The sequence below is a fragment of the Stegodyphus dumicola genome, chromosome 1 (assembly GCF_044657685.1).
Source record: "Stegodyphus dumicola isolate Sdum_Otavi_A_Nest chromosome 1, ASM4465768v1".
Classification (NCBI taxonomy): domain Eukaryota; kingdom Metazoa; phylum Arthropoda; class Arachnida; order Araneae; family Eresidae; genus Stegodyphus; species Stegodyphus dumicola.
This window is the reverse complement of record NC_140768.1, coordinates 47,499,796-47,515,988: the sequence shown is the minus strand read 5'-3', so window position 1 is coordinate 47,515,988 and position 16,193 is coordinate 47,499,796. Positions and strand designations below refer to the sequence as shown.

The 16,193-nt window shown below is 29.1% G+C and overlaps 1 protein-coding gene across 2 annotated transcripts in view; it reads left to right on the top strand.

Moving 5' to 3' along the window:
* Positions 1–16,193, top strand: part of LOC118204657 (calsequestrin-2-like) — an 86,350-nt gene that overhangs the window by 55,152 nt on the left and 15,005 nt on the right. For both annotated transcript variants that reach the window (XM_085814262.1, XM_085814258.1), the window contains exons 3-8: positions 492–592; positions 5,447–5,552; positions 8,508–8,581; positions 9,223–9,309; positions 10,555–10,647; positions 15,078–15,251. In XM_085814262.1, coding sequence (XP_085670388.1) covers positions 492–592; positions 5,447–5,552; positions 8,508–8,581; positions 9,223–9,309; positions 10,555–10,647; positions 15,078–15,251 — 635 coding nt within the window. The remainder of the gene's footprint in view (positions 1–491; positions 593–5,446; positions 5,553–8,507; positions 8,582–9,222; positions 9,310–10,554; positions 10,648–15,077; positions 15,252–16,193) is intronic.

Here is a 16,193-nt window from a genome sequence, read left to right as displayed (position 1 = left end):
TTTTGTTTTCAGCTGTTTCAATTAGTATGCTTATTATTATTATTTCATATTGTCTGTGTTTGAGAGCACAGAATTCTAGTTATGTTTTTTAAGAAGTTTAGTGATTATTATTTATCTAAAGATCAAATGGTATTCTTCTGTTATTGGGATTGGGTTCAGAAATGTATTATGTGTGCATGGATGGATGGATGTGTGTGTTCATGTATGCATATACATATATATGTACATGCACAAAGCCATCCATACGTGCATACACAAGTTATACGTACGCACATTTCTGAATCCAGTCCTGGAAATAAGAGTATCAATGAAAGATGTTTTAAATTTAACTGTTTTTCATAGACAGTTCTAACTTCATTCTAAAGTAATATGTTTAATGTCCTTTTGAAAATGTTTAAGCTATATATTAACTATTAATTAAAAAGATTTTTTTCTTTATATAAAATACTTTGGTTATATTTGCCAATTATACAGAACTTTTGAAATTTTAGTTCAAATCCAGCCAGGAGATGTATATATTTACAAGAAAGGACAAGGCATACCTTATTATGGCAAAAGAACTACTAGAGCTCTTCTCAACCATTTGTTCAAGGTTTGTGAGGATGCTTTTTTTCCTGCTCATTTCAATTCTATAAATATGTATAACTTGATAATAAAAATAAAAAAATAAATTTAAAAAAAAAATTAAAGGTTATATTTTTTATTCCGTTTTAGTTATGAAATAATTCATGACTTAATAATCTAATTTTCATGGTGTAAAAAAATGCAAAATGATGCACGTTTCTCTTAGAATGATTGCTTATTAATTAAATAACTATTTATTTTAAGACTGATGGCATCAGACCTTCAGTATGTTATGTTCCATGAAAAAGAAATAAGTTATTAACCTTTATTTTTTAATAAATTTAAAATGTGAATATTTTTGAAAAATGAATAATTAAATGATTTGTATGGAGAGGTAAAAAAAGGACCTCTTCATATTAATTTTGATATCTGTTTAGTGATGTAGGTTGTTAATTTGTTGTGACAAAACAGATAATGACCATTTGTCTAAAAAGAAATGATTGTAGTAGCACATAAGGAAATGGGCTGATTCATATTGGCAATGGAATAAAACCCTGTGTTGCTAATCCATTCACTGAGAACCAGATATGGCCTAAAAATAAGAGATATTTTTAGGCTTTCATAGAGTAGGGAAAAAAGGGTACTTACGTATTAACGCAACCAGGCCAAAATTCGCATAAATCGCCAAATTTGGTGACCCTGCTTACGGCAACCCTACGTGTTATACATCGTAAAGTGGAATCTGCCTGCGAGGGGAAAAGATGCTGTTGAATTGTTGCAGGAATATAGAATTATACCGAACGAACGTACTTGTAAAAATGCTCATAAAATGAAACTGTATTTTGGAAAGCAAATCTTCTGGAAATGTAACGTCGAAGAGTGCAATCAACATTTGGGTCTGAGAACCGGAAATTGGTTTGAAGGTAGCCGAATTTCATTTGTGACAGCAGTGCACTTCATTTATTGGTGCAAAGAGTTTACCTTATCGAATTTATATGGCGCCAAGCTCAAGCTGTTAATGGCGAAGACGGTTTTCAATCAGTGCTAAAAGCAATAGCCAAAAGATTTCCGCCGAAAAAATAATTCTGGAACTTATTCAAATTCGAAACCAGAAGGGTTTAAATGCTATTTTATATTTTAAAACAAAATAATATAAAAAACTTTATTAAAAATTATCTGTAATTAATAAATGTACATTTTGTTTCTATTCATACTTTTTTACTCAAACTTACAAATCGCGCCAACCTGGTTGCGATAATACGCAAGTACCGAAAAAAGTTTTAAGTATGTTCTGTGAGAACATCTCCCTCTTCCTAGATTCTGCAATAACTGCTACTCTGTTAGATTTCTAATTGCTCATGATTAAGTCAGGCTTATCCCTACTGTGTAAGATTGGCTAATTCACGGGTACTTTTCTGTTATCTGGACCAAATTCAGTATATGTATGTAACATATGAGTGTGCTGAAGCCATCCTGGCCGATAATAATTGCCTTCATAGTTAACACAGCATACACAAATATATGTATGTATGTGTGTACATACGTACACGTATGTACACACATACATAGATGCATGCATATATACATACATTTCTGAATCTGGTTCCCCCCCCATGATGACAGAAGAGCACTAATTCAACTTATTAATTGTAATTTGCATTTTTCATAAATACTGGGTACATGGATTTAATGGTGTTAATGCCAAGTTGTTTGCATTTTATGTTAATAAAAACAACGGTACTTTTCCGTTTCAGCAGTGCAAATCTTGCCAAGCTGACTTTATTGGCGACAACATACACATAAAAAATTTTAGCAAATGTTAGTTCTAAGAATTTTCTATTTTGAAGGCATAAACATTTTAATATCGTTTAAAATTTTCTAAAAAGCCAATAAATAAAGACAATAAATTTGCAAAAAGACATTAATTAAAGAATGTACTATGGTCTCATGGTTCAACATCCTGATTCGCCAGTTCATATTGCGTGACCCCAAGTGATCTCATCTCACGCAAACTACGCTACAAAATATAATTCTTTTGGTAATTATCTACATTACTGTCAAGTTAACTGTTAATTTGGAACACAAGTTTAAATGCAAGAATTACTTCAATTCGTACGAACAGCTTATTCAGAAATTATCTAAAACCGCAGTGCTTTACTTCACTACTGCATTCTCAATTAGAATTGATGAATTGACTTGACTTTGCCTTTTTTGTATTTTTGCCTTCAGGTGAGCAATGTGATTGCATTCTAATTGACTTAATTACCGCAAATGGCCTTAGGGCATAAAATTGTACTATCTGATAAAAATTCTATGTAATTGTATGCCAGTATTGAAAGAAACAATCAGTCTGATAAGAAATGGCTGTGACTTGTTTTGAAAATGAGGTGTAAAAGGTTACCAGTGAGGATATTCTGTTTGGCATCAGTTGTACCATTATTGGTGACTTTATTGGTTGTGCCGGCAAAACGGAAAAGTACCAAAACAACTTTCATTAAGTTTAACTTCATATAAGTTAAGTACAGTACAAAGTCCGAAATCCGGACCCGTCGGGACTTCGGTGATTCCAGATTTGAAATTTTTCCGGATATTATATCATCAATTTAAATCTGGTAAGATGGCATGCAGAAATTATACAATTAAAAATATGAAATCGTAATTTATGAAATAAAGAACAATTATGATCTAAAGGGTATCAAAATTTGCAAAAAAAAAAAGCTTAATATTTATTTGTTTACTTTATTAAACATTTCTTTCAAAGTAAGTTGTTTAAGTTGCTTCCACAAAAAATTCAAAAAGTTCCTTTTTGTTTTTTCTTATGTCATATACAGTTGACTTTCCAATGCCATACTCTTCGCATAATTTTGAGATGGATTGTAGATCGTTTGGCAGCTCCAGAATTGGAAACTCTTTTCGACATAATCAAAAGTTCAAACTTAGTTTTTATAAAATTGGCGTAATAATAACAGTCTGCAAAAAATAATAAGCTGGATCAAATTAGAAGATTAGGGAGCATTACAGTCTGCTACATTAACTGAAATACCTTAGAATTGGTAAAGATAATTTTAGCCTAGCTTAATAGCATTATACTCTATTGGCTGTATATCACAAGATCGATGAAAGCCAAGTTGTTTCGCTAAATTTTGTCTTGCCCCTATTGCATACTGAATTAAGCCTGAATTACATTAGTTTAGTTAATTACTATAGCTATGTTTATATCTTATACATTCTTAAAAATAATCTGAGTCCTGAATAAATAATCTCCCACATATACTAGGGTATATCTAGGGCTTTATCTAGGGCTGGCGCTTGATACCACCTGGTGCAGTCTCTACGGGTCCTAAATTCTGCTACAAAGCACCTTCCTAAGTTCTAAATTTTCACTGTGCCTAATTTTTGGATTCCAGTGCTTTCCCTAAATCATAAAAAACATCTCATTCCTTAATTTTTGCCGCTGAGTGCTTCCCTAAATTCTGCCGTCCTGTGCCGACATATTCTGCCACCGCTTCTGGGTTTATGGTGAATAATATATCAATTATTCTTAATTAAAATAGCACTAAATGTAATCTTTTGGCCTATGACTTTCATTACAAAAATCTGTTTTTAGAATTCGAAAAGAAATTTTTGTTGAATTTTTCTTCGTCAACATTTCTTATAGCATTTAAAAATCTATAATCATCGCCTAGCGTAATGTTAGCATAAAAGGTTGCCATACTCTTGTTATTCAATTCCTGATATAAAAAAAGTTTAGACATCGCTGCATGAGTTATTACTGAAGCTGACATGTATTGATAAACATGCGGTGATGAGAGCAAAATATAATAAATAATGACTCGCCAGGTCGGTATCAGGGATATAAAATAGGTGAATGTTTGGGTTTGAGATTTTATGTCAAGCAGATACTCAGCTATGGAGCCAAATTATTAATCTCATAAATTTATGCTTACATGATTGTCTTTTCATAACAAAGTATTTTATTTAGTGCGTAAGTGAAATTAAGAATCAGAATCTTTAAGTGAAAATCTCTACATGTTTTAGGAAAAATCAAATGTGCATGCGTAAAGCATACAAACAAAAAAAAAAATCTTTGTGGCTTTGAGATCTGGATTTTAGATCATTCCAGATAATAGACGTCCGGATTTCGAACTTTGTACTGAATTTATATCGGTGTGCAGAATTAAAGTATGATTTAGGAAACAGAATTTAATTCAAAGCTCATGTTTGTAAATGCAGAGGTATGTTTCAACATTAATTTTACGAGAAGAAAATTTAATTAATTTCATAGTAGGTGCTTTGAAGTTCTGAGCGGTTGAAAATTAGTGTTTCCAGAACCATATGCTTTTCCAAAGTGTTCTAAATGCCAAGTTTAATGATTTTATGATGCACTTCGAATTGTTAATAAATATGTAAATTTTATTTAACTGTCATTTTGAACTATTCATAAGTGTTCTGTACCTAATTTTAAATGCATCAGGGTCGTCTCAAATGCAGTATTAGTTTCATTTTAATTCTAAGTTTTTCATTTTAAAAGAAAATGGAAAATAATTCAGAATTTTAATAAATTTAGGAAAATTTGCTCATTTTATTTAGACATAATCAAATTCTAAAATTTTAATTGGAGAATTTGCATAAATTTATTTTGCTTATTTAAAATAAGTATGTTCATTCTGCTTTAATTTCAAGAATGACTAATTTTAAAGGCAATGTTTTAATTTAATTAATATTTGTAATTCATAATATATGCCCATAAGAAATATATTTTGTATTCTGTTGAAGAATTGATGGATTACAGGCATTGTTTTTCTATTTATTATATTTTAAGACATTATTGAAAATATGAGATTGTTCATAAATTTTATAAAAAAAGTATTTTAATTTTTAGGTGAATGGAACTCAAATGAATGTGATAACAGGAAAAATTGATAAAATTGCTTTTGATACAGTTGAAGAATTGAAAGTTGTAGGATTTTTCATGCAAGGAACTCCTGGTAAGAAACAGATGCATGCAAGACATTTTTAACTGTCTTATGAAGTAATTATTGCAAAAGTACTGTTTAAATAATGAAATATATTTACCTTTGTGTAGCTATAATAAGGCTTTATATTTCTTCTTGAATACAATCTTACATTTTTGAGTTTTTTCAGAATTGTCCTAAAAATAATTTCAAAATTTGTAGTTAAAAAAGCAGGTTACTTCTAGATACTAATTTAGAATTTCTTGTATAGCCACATTTCATGTAATTTGATATTAGGCTGTACTAAAATAATAGATAAATAGCTAAATTTTTTAATTTTTATTATGAGACATTGATCAGTCTCTATGATCATTACAATTCAGTATGAGGTGGAACATTCATCTAAAGGAACATTTTTGCCAGTCTGTGATCAACAGTTTAATGAGGATCATTTAAAGAGAAAAGAGAAAAATCTAGATTTTCACATATCTTTTTTTAGGGGGGTGGACTGGTACAAGTTTCGTTTCTATGTGACTATTTGTAACTAACAGCTAATAATGTGCATAGAATAATTTATAGTGGAATTATGACTGATATTTTGTTCCACAGGAATTGATAGCGCACTTGGCAGCCATGATTCTTAAATTTTACTTTTGCACAGACTTTACATCAGAGAACACTAGTAATTATTTTGGTCACATAAACTTTGTTTTAGTGTGTCATCACATCATGCATTAATGGATTGCCTGTCTATAAAATTATACTGTTTCATGGGGAGAAACACTTTTCCACTTCTGTTTTATGACTTTTTCTCAGTTTCATGCATGGTATTACATTCAGCCAAGTGTGCTTTACCAGGTTGACCTTCCAAACTTCTGAAATTTAAAATTTGAAAGTATAGATGAACTTGAACTTGTGGTATTAAGTTTCTGATCATAGACTGGTCATTTGTATATACTGTGATATATGCTCTGTTTTTATTATTTTTGTCTTGACTTCATATAAAAGTATACCTCAATGCCTAATTAATCCCTATTAAATGCAATTTTAAAGGAAATGATATTAATCAAATATACAAATATAAAAATGACAATATATAAAATAATGCAATTTAACTATAAATTTATCACTAATTGCTTTTCTTTTTTTCAGTAACTACTTGTAAAAAATCAAGAGGAAGTAAAATAAAACGTACATATGCAAAATAAACATTTCATTTACCAAGCAAAATTTTATCTTTTTTTTTTTTTTTTTTTTTTTTTTTTTTTTTTTGGAGGGGGGGACAAAGACTTATTTATTTGTTCTATATTTTCCGTACTTTGCTAAAATATGTGTGCTATGATAACAGAATATGCAGGTATCTCCTTTAGAGGAAAAGTTAAGAAAAACATCTGAATACTTAAAGAGTTTATAAATAACTAAAGTATTTTGCACTTGTCTTCTATCTCCAGCAGCAGATAAAAAATTTGGTTGTCGCCCACCAAAATGCTAATAACTTAATAATAAGTACCTGTCTTCCTGCAGCAGCCATGATTCTCCAGCAAATAATTTTTTTTAACTTCAACACTGTGTTTCATTTTTTTTTTTTTTTTTTAATTATTATTTGTGTAGTGAAGTTTTGAGTGTTTTTCAGGGAATACTGTAGAAAAAAAAATTAAGAACATTTTAATTCCCGTACAGTGAAATTATAAATCTCTGAAGAAAATGTGTGGTGAATGTGAATAATGAAAAGTGTAGAGTAACTGTAACAAAGGGAGCTGGAAATTTATTTAATAGAAATAAGATAATATTTATAACAATTGTACATATTATTTTTGTTATAGATAGGTACCGAGATCAGCCAGATTTTGTGAAGATGAACAGTACATGGTTGATAAACTATAATTAAGTTCAACATTTGTTTTTAAAAGAAGGCAAATCAGTGCTTAAAAATAACTAACAATGTCTGTAGTATTCAGATGTTTTCATATTTAATCTATTACTAACCAAACTTTCTTTTAGTAAGGTCATTTTTTCAAATGTTTAACTTTTTTTTAAGCCTGTATTTTAGGAGACACAAGAAATTTGAAACTGCACCCTTAGAAAATTGTACATGTGATGTTAAAAATATCATCCTTGAACTGAGATGATTTCCATAAAAAATATTTTCGGTACTTTTAATTTTGCCAGCGCGGGTGATAAAGTTGCCAATAGTGGTACAACCGAAGCCAAACGGAATATCCTCTCTGGTAAACTTTTATGCCTCATTTTCAAAACTAGTTGCAGCCATTTCTTATCAGATTAATTGTTTCTTTCAATACAGGCATAAAATTACATATAATTTTTACCAAATAATTCAATTTTATGCCCTAAGGCCATTTGCGGTAATTAATTAGGATGCAATCACACAGCTCACCCGAAAGCGAAAATATAGAAAAGGCAAAGTCAATGGTTAAGTTCATGAATTCTAATAAGAATGCACTAGCGAAGTAAAGCACTGCAGTTTTACATAATTTCTGAGTAAGCTATTCATACGAATTGAAATAATTCTTGCATTTAAACTTGTATTCCAAATTAAGAATTAACTTGATATTAATGTAGATAATTAGATTTTATGCGATATGAGATAATTTGGGTCATGTGATATGAACCATGAAAGCATAGTAAATTCTTAAATTAATGTCTTTTTACAAATTTATTGTCTTTATTTATTGGCTTTTTAGAAAATTTTAAACAATATTAAAATGTTTATGCCTTCGAAATAAAAAATTCTTAGAACTAACATTTGTTAACATTTTTTATGTGTATACTGCATGTTGTAGCCAGTAAAGTCTGCTTGGCAAGATTTGCGCTGGTGAAACAGAAAAGTATTTTCTTATATTGAGATAATGTTTTTTTTATTAATTTATTTGATTGTGTCATTTAATTTCAACAGATGATTTCAGTAGTTCCAAAGTGAATTTGAGTTTTCCTTCTCACAGCATTATTTAGTAAATATTTTGTTTGTAGATTATCAAGCTTTTGAAGATGTAGCTGCTCGACTTAGTCCATCTGTTCGTTTTTATGTGACTTTTGACCGACTGGTAAGATTTTTCACTACATTAATGGCTATTCATTTATTTCATTATATATTACTACAGATAAGGTTCTTAAGCCATTTATATTTTATCACCAAAAAGAATATTTGATATTGATAAATTGCAAAACATGTATATTCATGCAACATTTTATTATATTTTACTACTGTGCACATCAAGAAATTTTATTCATAGCTAATAAATCGTTCATTTGAAGAGAAATTAATTTATACATTCAATATTAATGTCAAGTTCATTTGAATTAAATATTTATAAGCTTCAAAAAAATTTCAAGAGGTTGTGCAATGATGTATTATGTTTTATGCCTCAAAAATAGAAACCTCAAGTTATATGAAATAATTTTGTAAAATTTTGGACTGTGATTGAACAAGAGCTTACCGCATTGCATTGTGAATAAGAAGACACATAATGCAGATTAATTTTCCAGATGATGCACTTTAAATTCCTTGAAAGGAATGTAGCGAAATTAAAATAATTAATTAAAAGAATTGTTCTTAAATTAAAATTATCAGTTTTCTTTCATATCTCACATATATATAATTCTTATATTATTTTTTTTATACACAAACATTCTCATCTAAAGATTTTTATTGTTTTAATTTTTTTCCTCAATTTTTCTGTTTTAGGTAGCTAAGCATTTAAAACTGAGCACAGTTGGACAAATTCATTTGGTGAAGCCTTTCAATAAAATACCTGTTCCTTGTCCTCAGAATGTAAGTGATAAGTTCGTTTTAATCTTTTATTTATATATTTGTATTATTTATTTATTTATTTTCATTATTTATATATTGCTTTTAATATAACCTATTATATTGTATATCATGTATTGATTTTCTGTGATTTTAATGAATTCGTTTGCCTGTATAATTGCCAATAAGCAAAAAAGTATTTTAAGTTATAAATTTTACATGTTATATTAATTAACTTGTTATCTTACAAAATAATCACAAGTGTATTTTTTACACATATCTGAAGTTTATCGTTCCTATTACATTTGTGATGAGCATCTGTATAGACAGTTGAAAGACCTTGAAACTTTCAAAATTAAAATAATTATTTATTAAAGTATTGTTTTAAAATATATTGGCATCATAAGTTTTATTGAAACTGAATTTGTCTAATCTTGTATTTAATTTATGTGGTTTATATGTAAAGTTTAGTAACTATTGCTTAAATGAAAAAAATATTTAAACTTTTATTGGTACTACTTGCATATTAACGTAACCACCTCGATGCAATTTTTCAATTTTTTACCCAGATAAAAAGGTAACATTTACTTATTGTGTGCAAGTTGTTGGTGTTTGCAGCTTTTTTCAAAATGTATCTCAAAGTATCAATATTTATTATAAGTCGACAAACGTTATCAACATATGAAAAGAAAACAAACTTTAGCAATTTAAAATACATATTTTAATTATTACATAAGGATTACATGATACATTAAAAATTAGAATAAAATACTTATAATCTTCTCCAAAACTTTCTGTAATATTCTTTTGCTGTTATCCTCAAGTACACAATGATCTGTTTTTGCTAAAATAAACATCAGAATTGTCTAAATTTACCATCGTACATACCTCAGTGACACTGGCTACCTACCATGCATATTTAAAGCAAAAAATATCATAATTTAATTATAAAAACTGTTGGAACTTTGAATACAACCAAATGAATGCATACAAAAATAGCGACATTGATTGAATGAAAGATTGTTATGAACAAGGTTATTTAAAGAATGGTTGGCAGTTTCGCACATTCTTGAAAATTTGCCAACTTCTACTAAGCTAGCTGCAATAGCACATAAGTACCCTTTCTCTTTTATTTAATTTTAGGTTAAAATAGAACTTTAATTGATTTTATTTTTCAATTAATGTTTGGTTAATATGTCTTTACTTATGATGATATAAGTATTTAACTGTATTTTTTGTTTTATATGCATTTAATAATTTGTTTTATAGCCAGCAACAGTAGCAGATATAGAAGCATTTATCAGAGTAAACAGAGGATCCCTTCTTTCTAAGATTAATGAGCAAAACCTCTATGACCCATCGGTAATGTATTCTGTTTATATTATTTTTTCAAAAAAATTTTTATGATTTTGGAAATGTCATTTGGATTATGGGTATGTAATTCTACTCATTTGGAGAAAACATCAGACAATGTTAACTGTTTTTAGGAAATTTACATTTATAAATATTTTTAAGTTAAATGTCATATCATATGAAAAATTTCAGTACTTATATTTGACTATCAAAAAAAATTAGCATCTACTCTATAGTAAAAATACATGAGGTGGCATCATATAAGACAGCATAACTTATGTCCCAGTGTAAATAGAATTGAAACATTTAACAACCATTACCAGTGTTGCATTTTGAGCCTCTCCCCTCTTAAAAAAAAAACCAAGCTTACCAATGATCTAGAGATGAAACCATAGTCTTTCAACATAGCATGCACCACTATTTCTGGGGCAAAAAAGAGCATAAGCCCAACAATAGAAACTCAGAATCATGTTTATTGTTTTTATCAATAAGTTGTCTGTTATGAGTTTGTGCTAATGGAGTTTATTGTGAGTACTGTGCACTACAATAGACTTCATTAATTCTCCATTGCATTTAAATTCAAAATCAGAAGAAAATGTCCACAGAAATATAGAACAATTTCTCTGGTCATTACAACAATGTTTGAAATGTCACAGTCATATCACTTGAGGAGCTCTTAGCCTAGAAACATATATCTCTCAAGCATTAATACTTTTAACTGTTAGATTTTTCACCTTATGATTTCTGATTGTTCTCTCTTATCAAGATGGATCTATGGGACCAGCTTTCCAAACTACCAAAATGAATAGTTTAGTATAACAACAGTGAATCTAAAGAGAAAAGAAGCAGTTTACAAGGTAGGAAGTAAGTACAAAAGTACTAACGGTGCAAATTTCTGCTAAATTTAAATAAAGTTAAAAGGTAATGTGTGATCCAACTCATCAGCAAAAAGACATGAATTCTACCAATTAATGTAATACATGAAAAACAGCTTAATGAAAATTTAAGATACTAAGACATTGATCTGAATGTATAAATGAAATTAAGAAAGCAAACTTGCAAAGATTAATCTCTCTTGTTTGAAGCTTTGGAGAGTTTGAGCAGTAAATCTAAGGTAGAGATACCAGTGTTTCCAGTAATTGTCAGGGTAGTGGAGTAACTGTATATATTCCAAATGATGCTATTTTGTAGGTAACTAGGTAATAGTATTTTACATTTGAAATAAAACTACCCTGCAAGAATATTCTATGAATTCTTTCAACTTAAGGTCATTTTCCCACAGATATAAAATTGTACTTTTATATCACCATATTCACTCAGTGTTCAAGAAATATAGTTTACAAAGATTGAAATTTGTGTTGAACTTGTTATGGAATACATGAAACTGCTGGAACACATCATTTCTTAGACAGATATTGCAGAATTACAATTACATTATATGACCTAGGTACAAGAAAGCATCTGAACATCATATTGAGGTACTGAACCCTTTATCTGTTGTTTATATATATTTTTTGTTTTGTTTACAATTTATGGCATAATATAAGATGAAAATTTTTCTCTGTTGTGAAAGCAGTTAGAGTAGTTAAATAAATGCATTAAACTATGTAAATCTTTTATGATGAAATAAGTGCTTAGTAAAGATAACAAACCATTTATTTTTCAAAGAATATAGCTCATACTCATTTTCCAAATCTGGAGCTTTTGCCAATAAGCTGCATAAAAGTTCAAATCTGTTATTTACACTTACTATTTCATTCGGTTCTCAGTTTGGTTAAAATCTACACTGTGGGAATAAGTTGTGCACTTGGAAATTCAGTTAAGTATTTACTGAAACAGTTCTATTTCATTCACATATTTTGGATGTCATATTATCTTGTTGATACAGATTAACACTGCATAAGAACATGGCATACAAGAAATAATGCATATAGCCTACAGTGAGATTTGTGTATGTTAGTCTTTTCAAGGACGGCTCAAATTTCCTCGTGATTCTTGTACATTCCAAAAGGAAACATCATATACCTCGACAAAACTGCTCTTAGCTTGTGCATCATTACATGCAGAAATGATGGATTTACATTCTCATTCGGTCTCCTTTATGCATGAATACACTCATCGCTTTGAAACAGTTGAAAACATGATTTTTCTCACCAGTTCACAAGCTATTCATACATACTTCAGTAATGAATTTTTCTGATCCAGGTCATATGCATTACTTGAAGCTGTTTTACCAGTACTGATGTTGGTTGATTATTTTCAAATCCCTGAAATGAACTGTAAGTTGTATAATCTATTGAATGATATGCATCCATAATTCAGCTGTAAATATTTTCACAATGAAAAGAATAAGTAGGAAATTTTAAGTAAAGCTACACTGTATACTCAGTTATTTCAGCTTTATTGAATGTGTGAGTTGATATTTCTAGTGTTGAAATGTATTTTTTAAAGTTCAATATTTTTCTTTGTTTTTTAATTTGTTTCTAATTAAAAAAGAGGGCTCATGATTTCTGATTTAAAATAGCAGGCCATTTTTCTGCAGAATAAAAAATTTATTTTAGTAATGTCACAGCGTGCAATGAACTGGAAGTTGATCTGTCAGCACTATCCTTATCTTCAGCGCAGATGTTTTTATTTTATTCGGCGTATAATTCCTTACTAAATGTAGTATTTCATCTCGATGTACTCCGTCTTTGATATGATTTATATCAAATTCCTCGTCATTATAAATATCACAAATACACATCAAATAGTTTTCTGGTTGCAATTTTCTGATTTCGACTATGCGTAATGTATGCTTTACGCATGCACACGTTGAAAGAAATGTTTAATAAAGTAAACAAATAAATATTAAGCTCTTTTTCCGTAAATTTTGATACGCTTTTAGATCATAATTGCTCTTTATTTAATAAATTACGGTTTCATATTTTTAATTTTATGATTTCTGCATGCCATCTTACCAGATTTAAATTGATGATCTGTAATCCAGAAAAAACGATAATCCGGAATCGCCAAAGTCCCGACGAGTCCGGATTAAAGACTTTTGACTGTATATACATATATATGTGTGTGTATGTAATTTTGCAATAAAAAAATTAAGATTTTTCTCCAAAATGGGAGTCTAGATAAAATGTATCTGCAGTATATTCTGATTTGATTGCTTTGTTTATAAAATATATTTTTCCCCTTTTGTTTATGTTACCTTGTATTTTTCAACACTATTCTATTCTTTCATAACAATAACTGTGAGTGAGTATAGATAAGATATAGTAGATTCAGTCACCACTGCATGGCAATTGCACATTTAAACAATTTTTAAAAATATGATATGATAATAGTCTCTTTCCTGAAGGCTGTGGAGAATTTTTTTAAATATGATCATGTAAAGTAATTCTGTAACCTATGATAATCCATTAGAGGCAAAGGTTCCAACACAAATACATTTTCCATTGCTTCAAATGTTAAAAAATACTGCAACAAACTTTTGTTGTTATTGAAATAATTGTGTATAATCCTAATTTTACATTACATGTAAAATACAAAATTAATTTACAGAATCAGACTTGTGTTGCTGTGTTAATTTTTTTTAATTAAAATAATCTTGGTAATAAAGGCATTATTAAATAAAGGAGGGATATATTTGCCAAAATCAGATGGTTAAAGGAGATAAATTCTTACTTCACTTTGTAGAGACATTAGGATTTTTTTTGGAAGCCAGAGAAATGAAAAATTAGCAAAGCCTTCACCGGGAATCGAACTACAGACCTTTGAAATACCAGCTCAGTGTGCTGACCACTACACCACGAAGGCAGAAGAAATACCTTATATGCTCCCCCTTTTAAAGAGCGACTGGGGTTTTTAGGGGACCCAATCGCCAAATCCTGGGTGTGGAGAGTCCTCACCCAACACCCTTTTAGTTCGGGCACCACTGTAGACACATTAGGATTTTTTTGAAGCCAGAGAGATGAAAAATTAGCAACGCCTTCGCCGAGAATCGAACCACGGAACTCTAAAATACCGGCTCAGTGTACTGACCATGAAAGCATGCTAGGAAGGTGGGAGAAGTACCTTATAACTTAACTTTTAAAAATTATATATACTTTTATATTGCAGTGTTTGGATCTGAAAATATTTTAAAGGCATATTTACTTTTATCTTGTTAAGGATGTTTTTTTTCCCAGCAATACAGAAAGGATACAATCTTTTACAGCAGTGCTCAGCTGCTTATTCTATTTATAATAAATTATGGTCTAATATAATTATATTGTACGAAATTTAGAAAATTTTTGCTTTATTAAGATGTATAAATTACGATTTATAATGCTGTTTAGCAGCAGAATTGTGTTTTAATGTAATATTTCTTATTTTCATTATAAAAAAAAATTAAAGCAACTGATCATAATTCTTTCATTTAATCTTTTTTCCTTTCTTAACCAAAGCTGATTGATCCAAGTAAGATATTAGTTTTGGCAGTTGGTGAAGAAACTTCATCATTAGGTGGATATTTCTATCGCTTAGTCACGAAGTTGGTGAGAAATAATACAGACAATGCAGAGTTTGAAAAACTCAATATAATTTGGATTGAACCTCAGATATTTCCAACTATTCATTTGGTAAGCATTTTTAAGTTTTCCTATCCTTACTGCAAGATTTTATTTGAAATCTTTCAGGAACACATAGAAGCAAATGCCTATTTTGTGTGTGGATTTTTTAAAAATTTTATACAATTATTTTTAATATTATTATTTACTCATTTAAATATAATATATTGTTTAATATAATATATTGTAAGTATTTATTGTTTACATGTAGGGAAAAAGTGTTTTTTCTTCACATTTTGATAAAGTGATAAACTTCAGACATACCGATATATTTTTATATGTTGTAGTCTTCCCTTTTTGTAAACTTAGAAACTGCAGTTTAATTCACATATGGTGATATATTATGAAAATATTATTCCTTAAAATGTTCAAATCAAAATTTGGTGTCTAATTGCTGTAGATTTTTGTAGTCAGATTCAGCATTAGAAATGCTAGTATTTATATAATTTATCTCAGACTGCTTAAATTTCAGGGTTAGTAGTAAACAGTTGGTCAGTGCTTTAATTGACAATAAATCTGCATATTATTACAATTTTTTTATTAAATAATTTTAATGAAATCATAGGTAAATTATACTATCTCTTGTACAATAAAACTTGAAGCATTATCAGAAAATTAGGGTTACAAGTGTGAGTCCATTCAACACTGAGGTAAATTTGGCAAGATAGTGCCAAGCTGGTTATGATTTTGGTAAGTAACTTTTTTCACCAAACTGGGCAAGATATCGGTAAAAGTTGCTAAGCTTGGTGACATTTTGTCAACAGCTTTGTTTTTGCTATTTAAATTTTTTTGTTTTTGTTTCGGATTTTTAGCTTAAAATGTGCATTTTTGGAAACATTTTAGGCTTAAAGTTTGAAATGTAGACAAAAAATTTAGATAGTAATATGGCACTGTGAATTATTTGTAATTTATTTTAGTTATTTATTTTGTTGATTTGTGTGCAATGCCTAGATC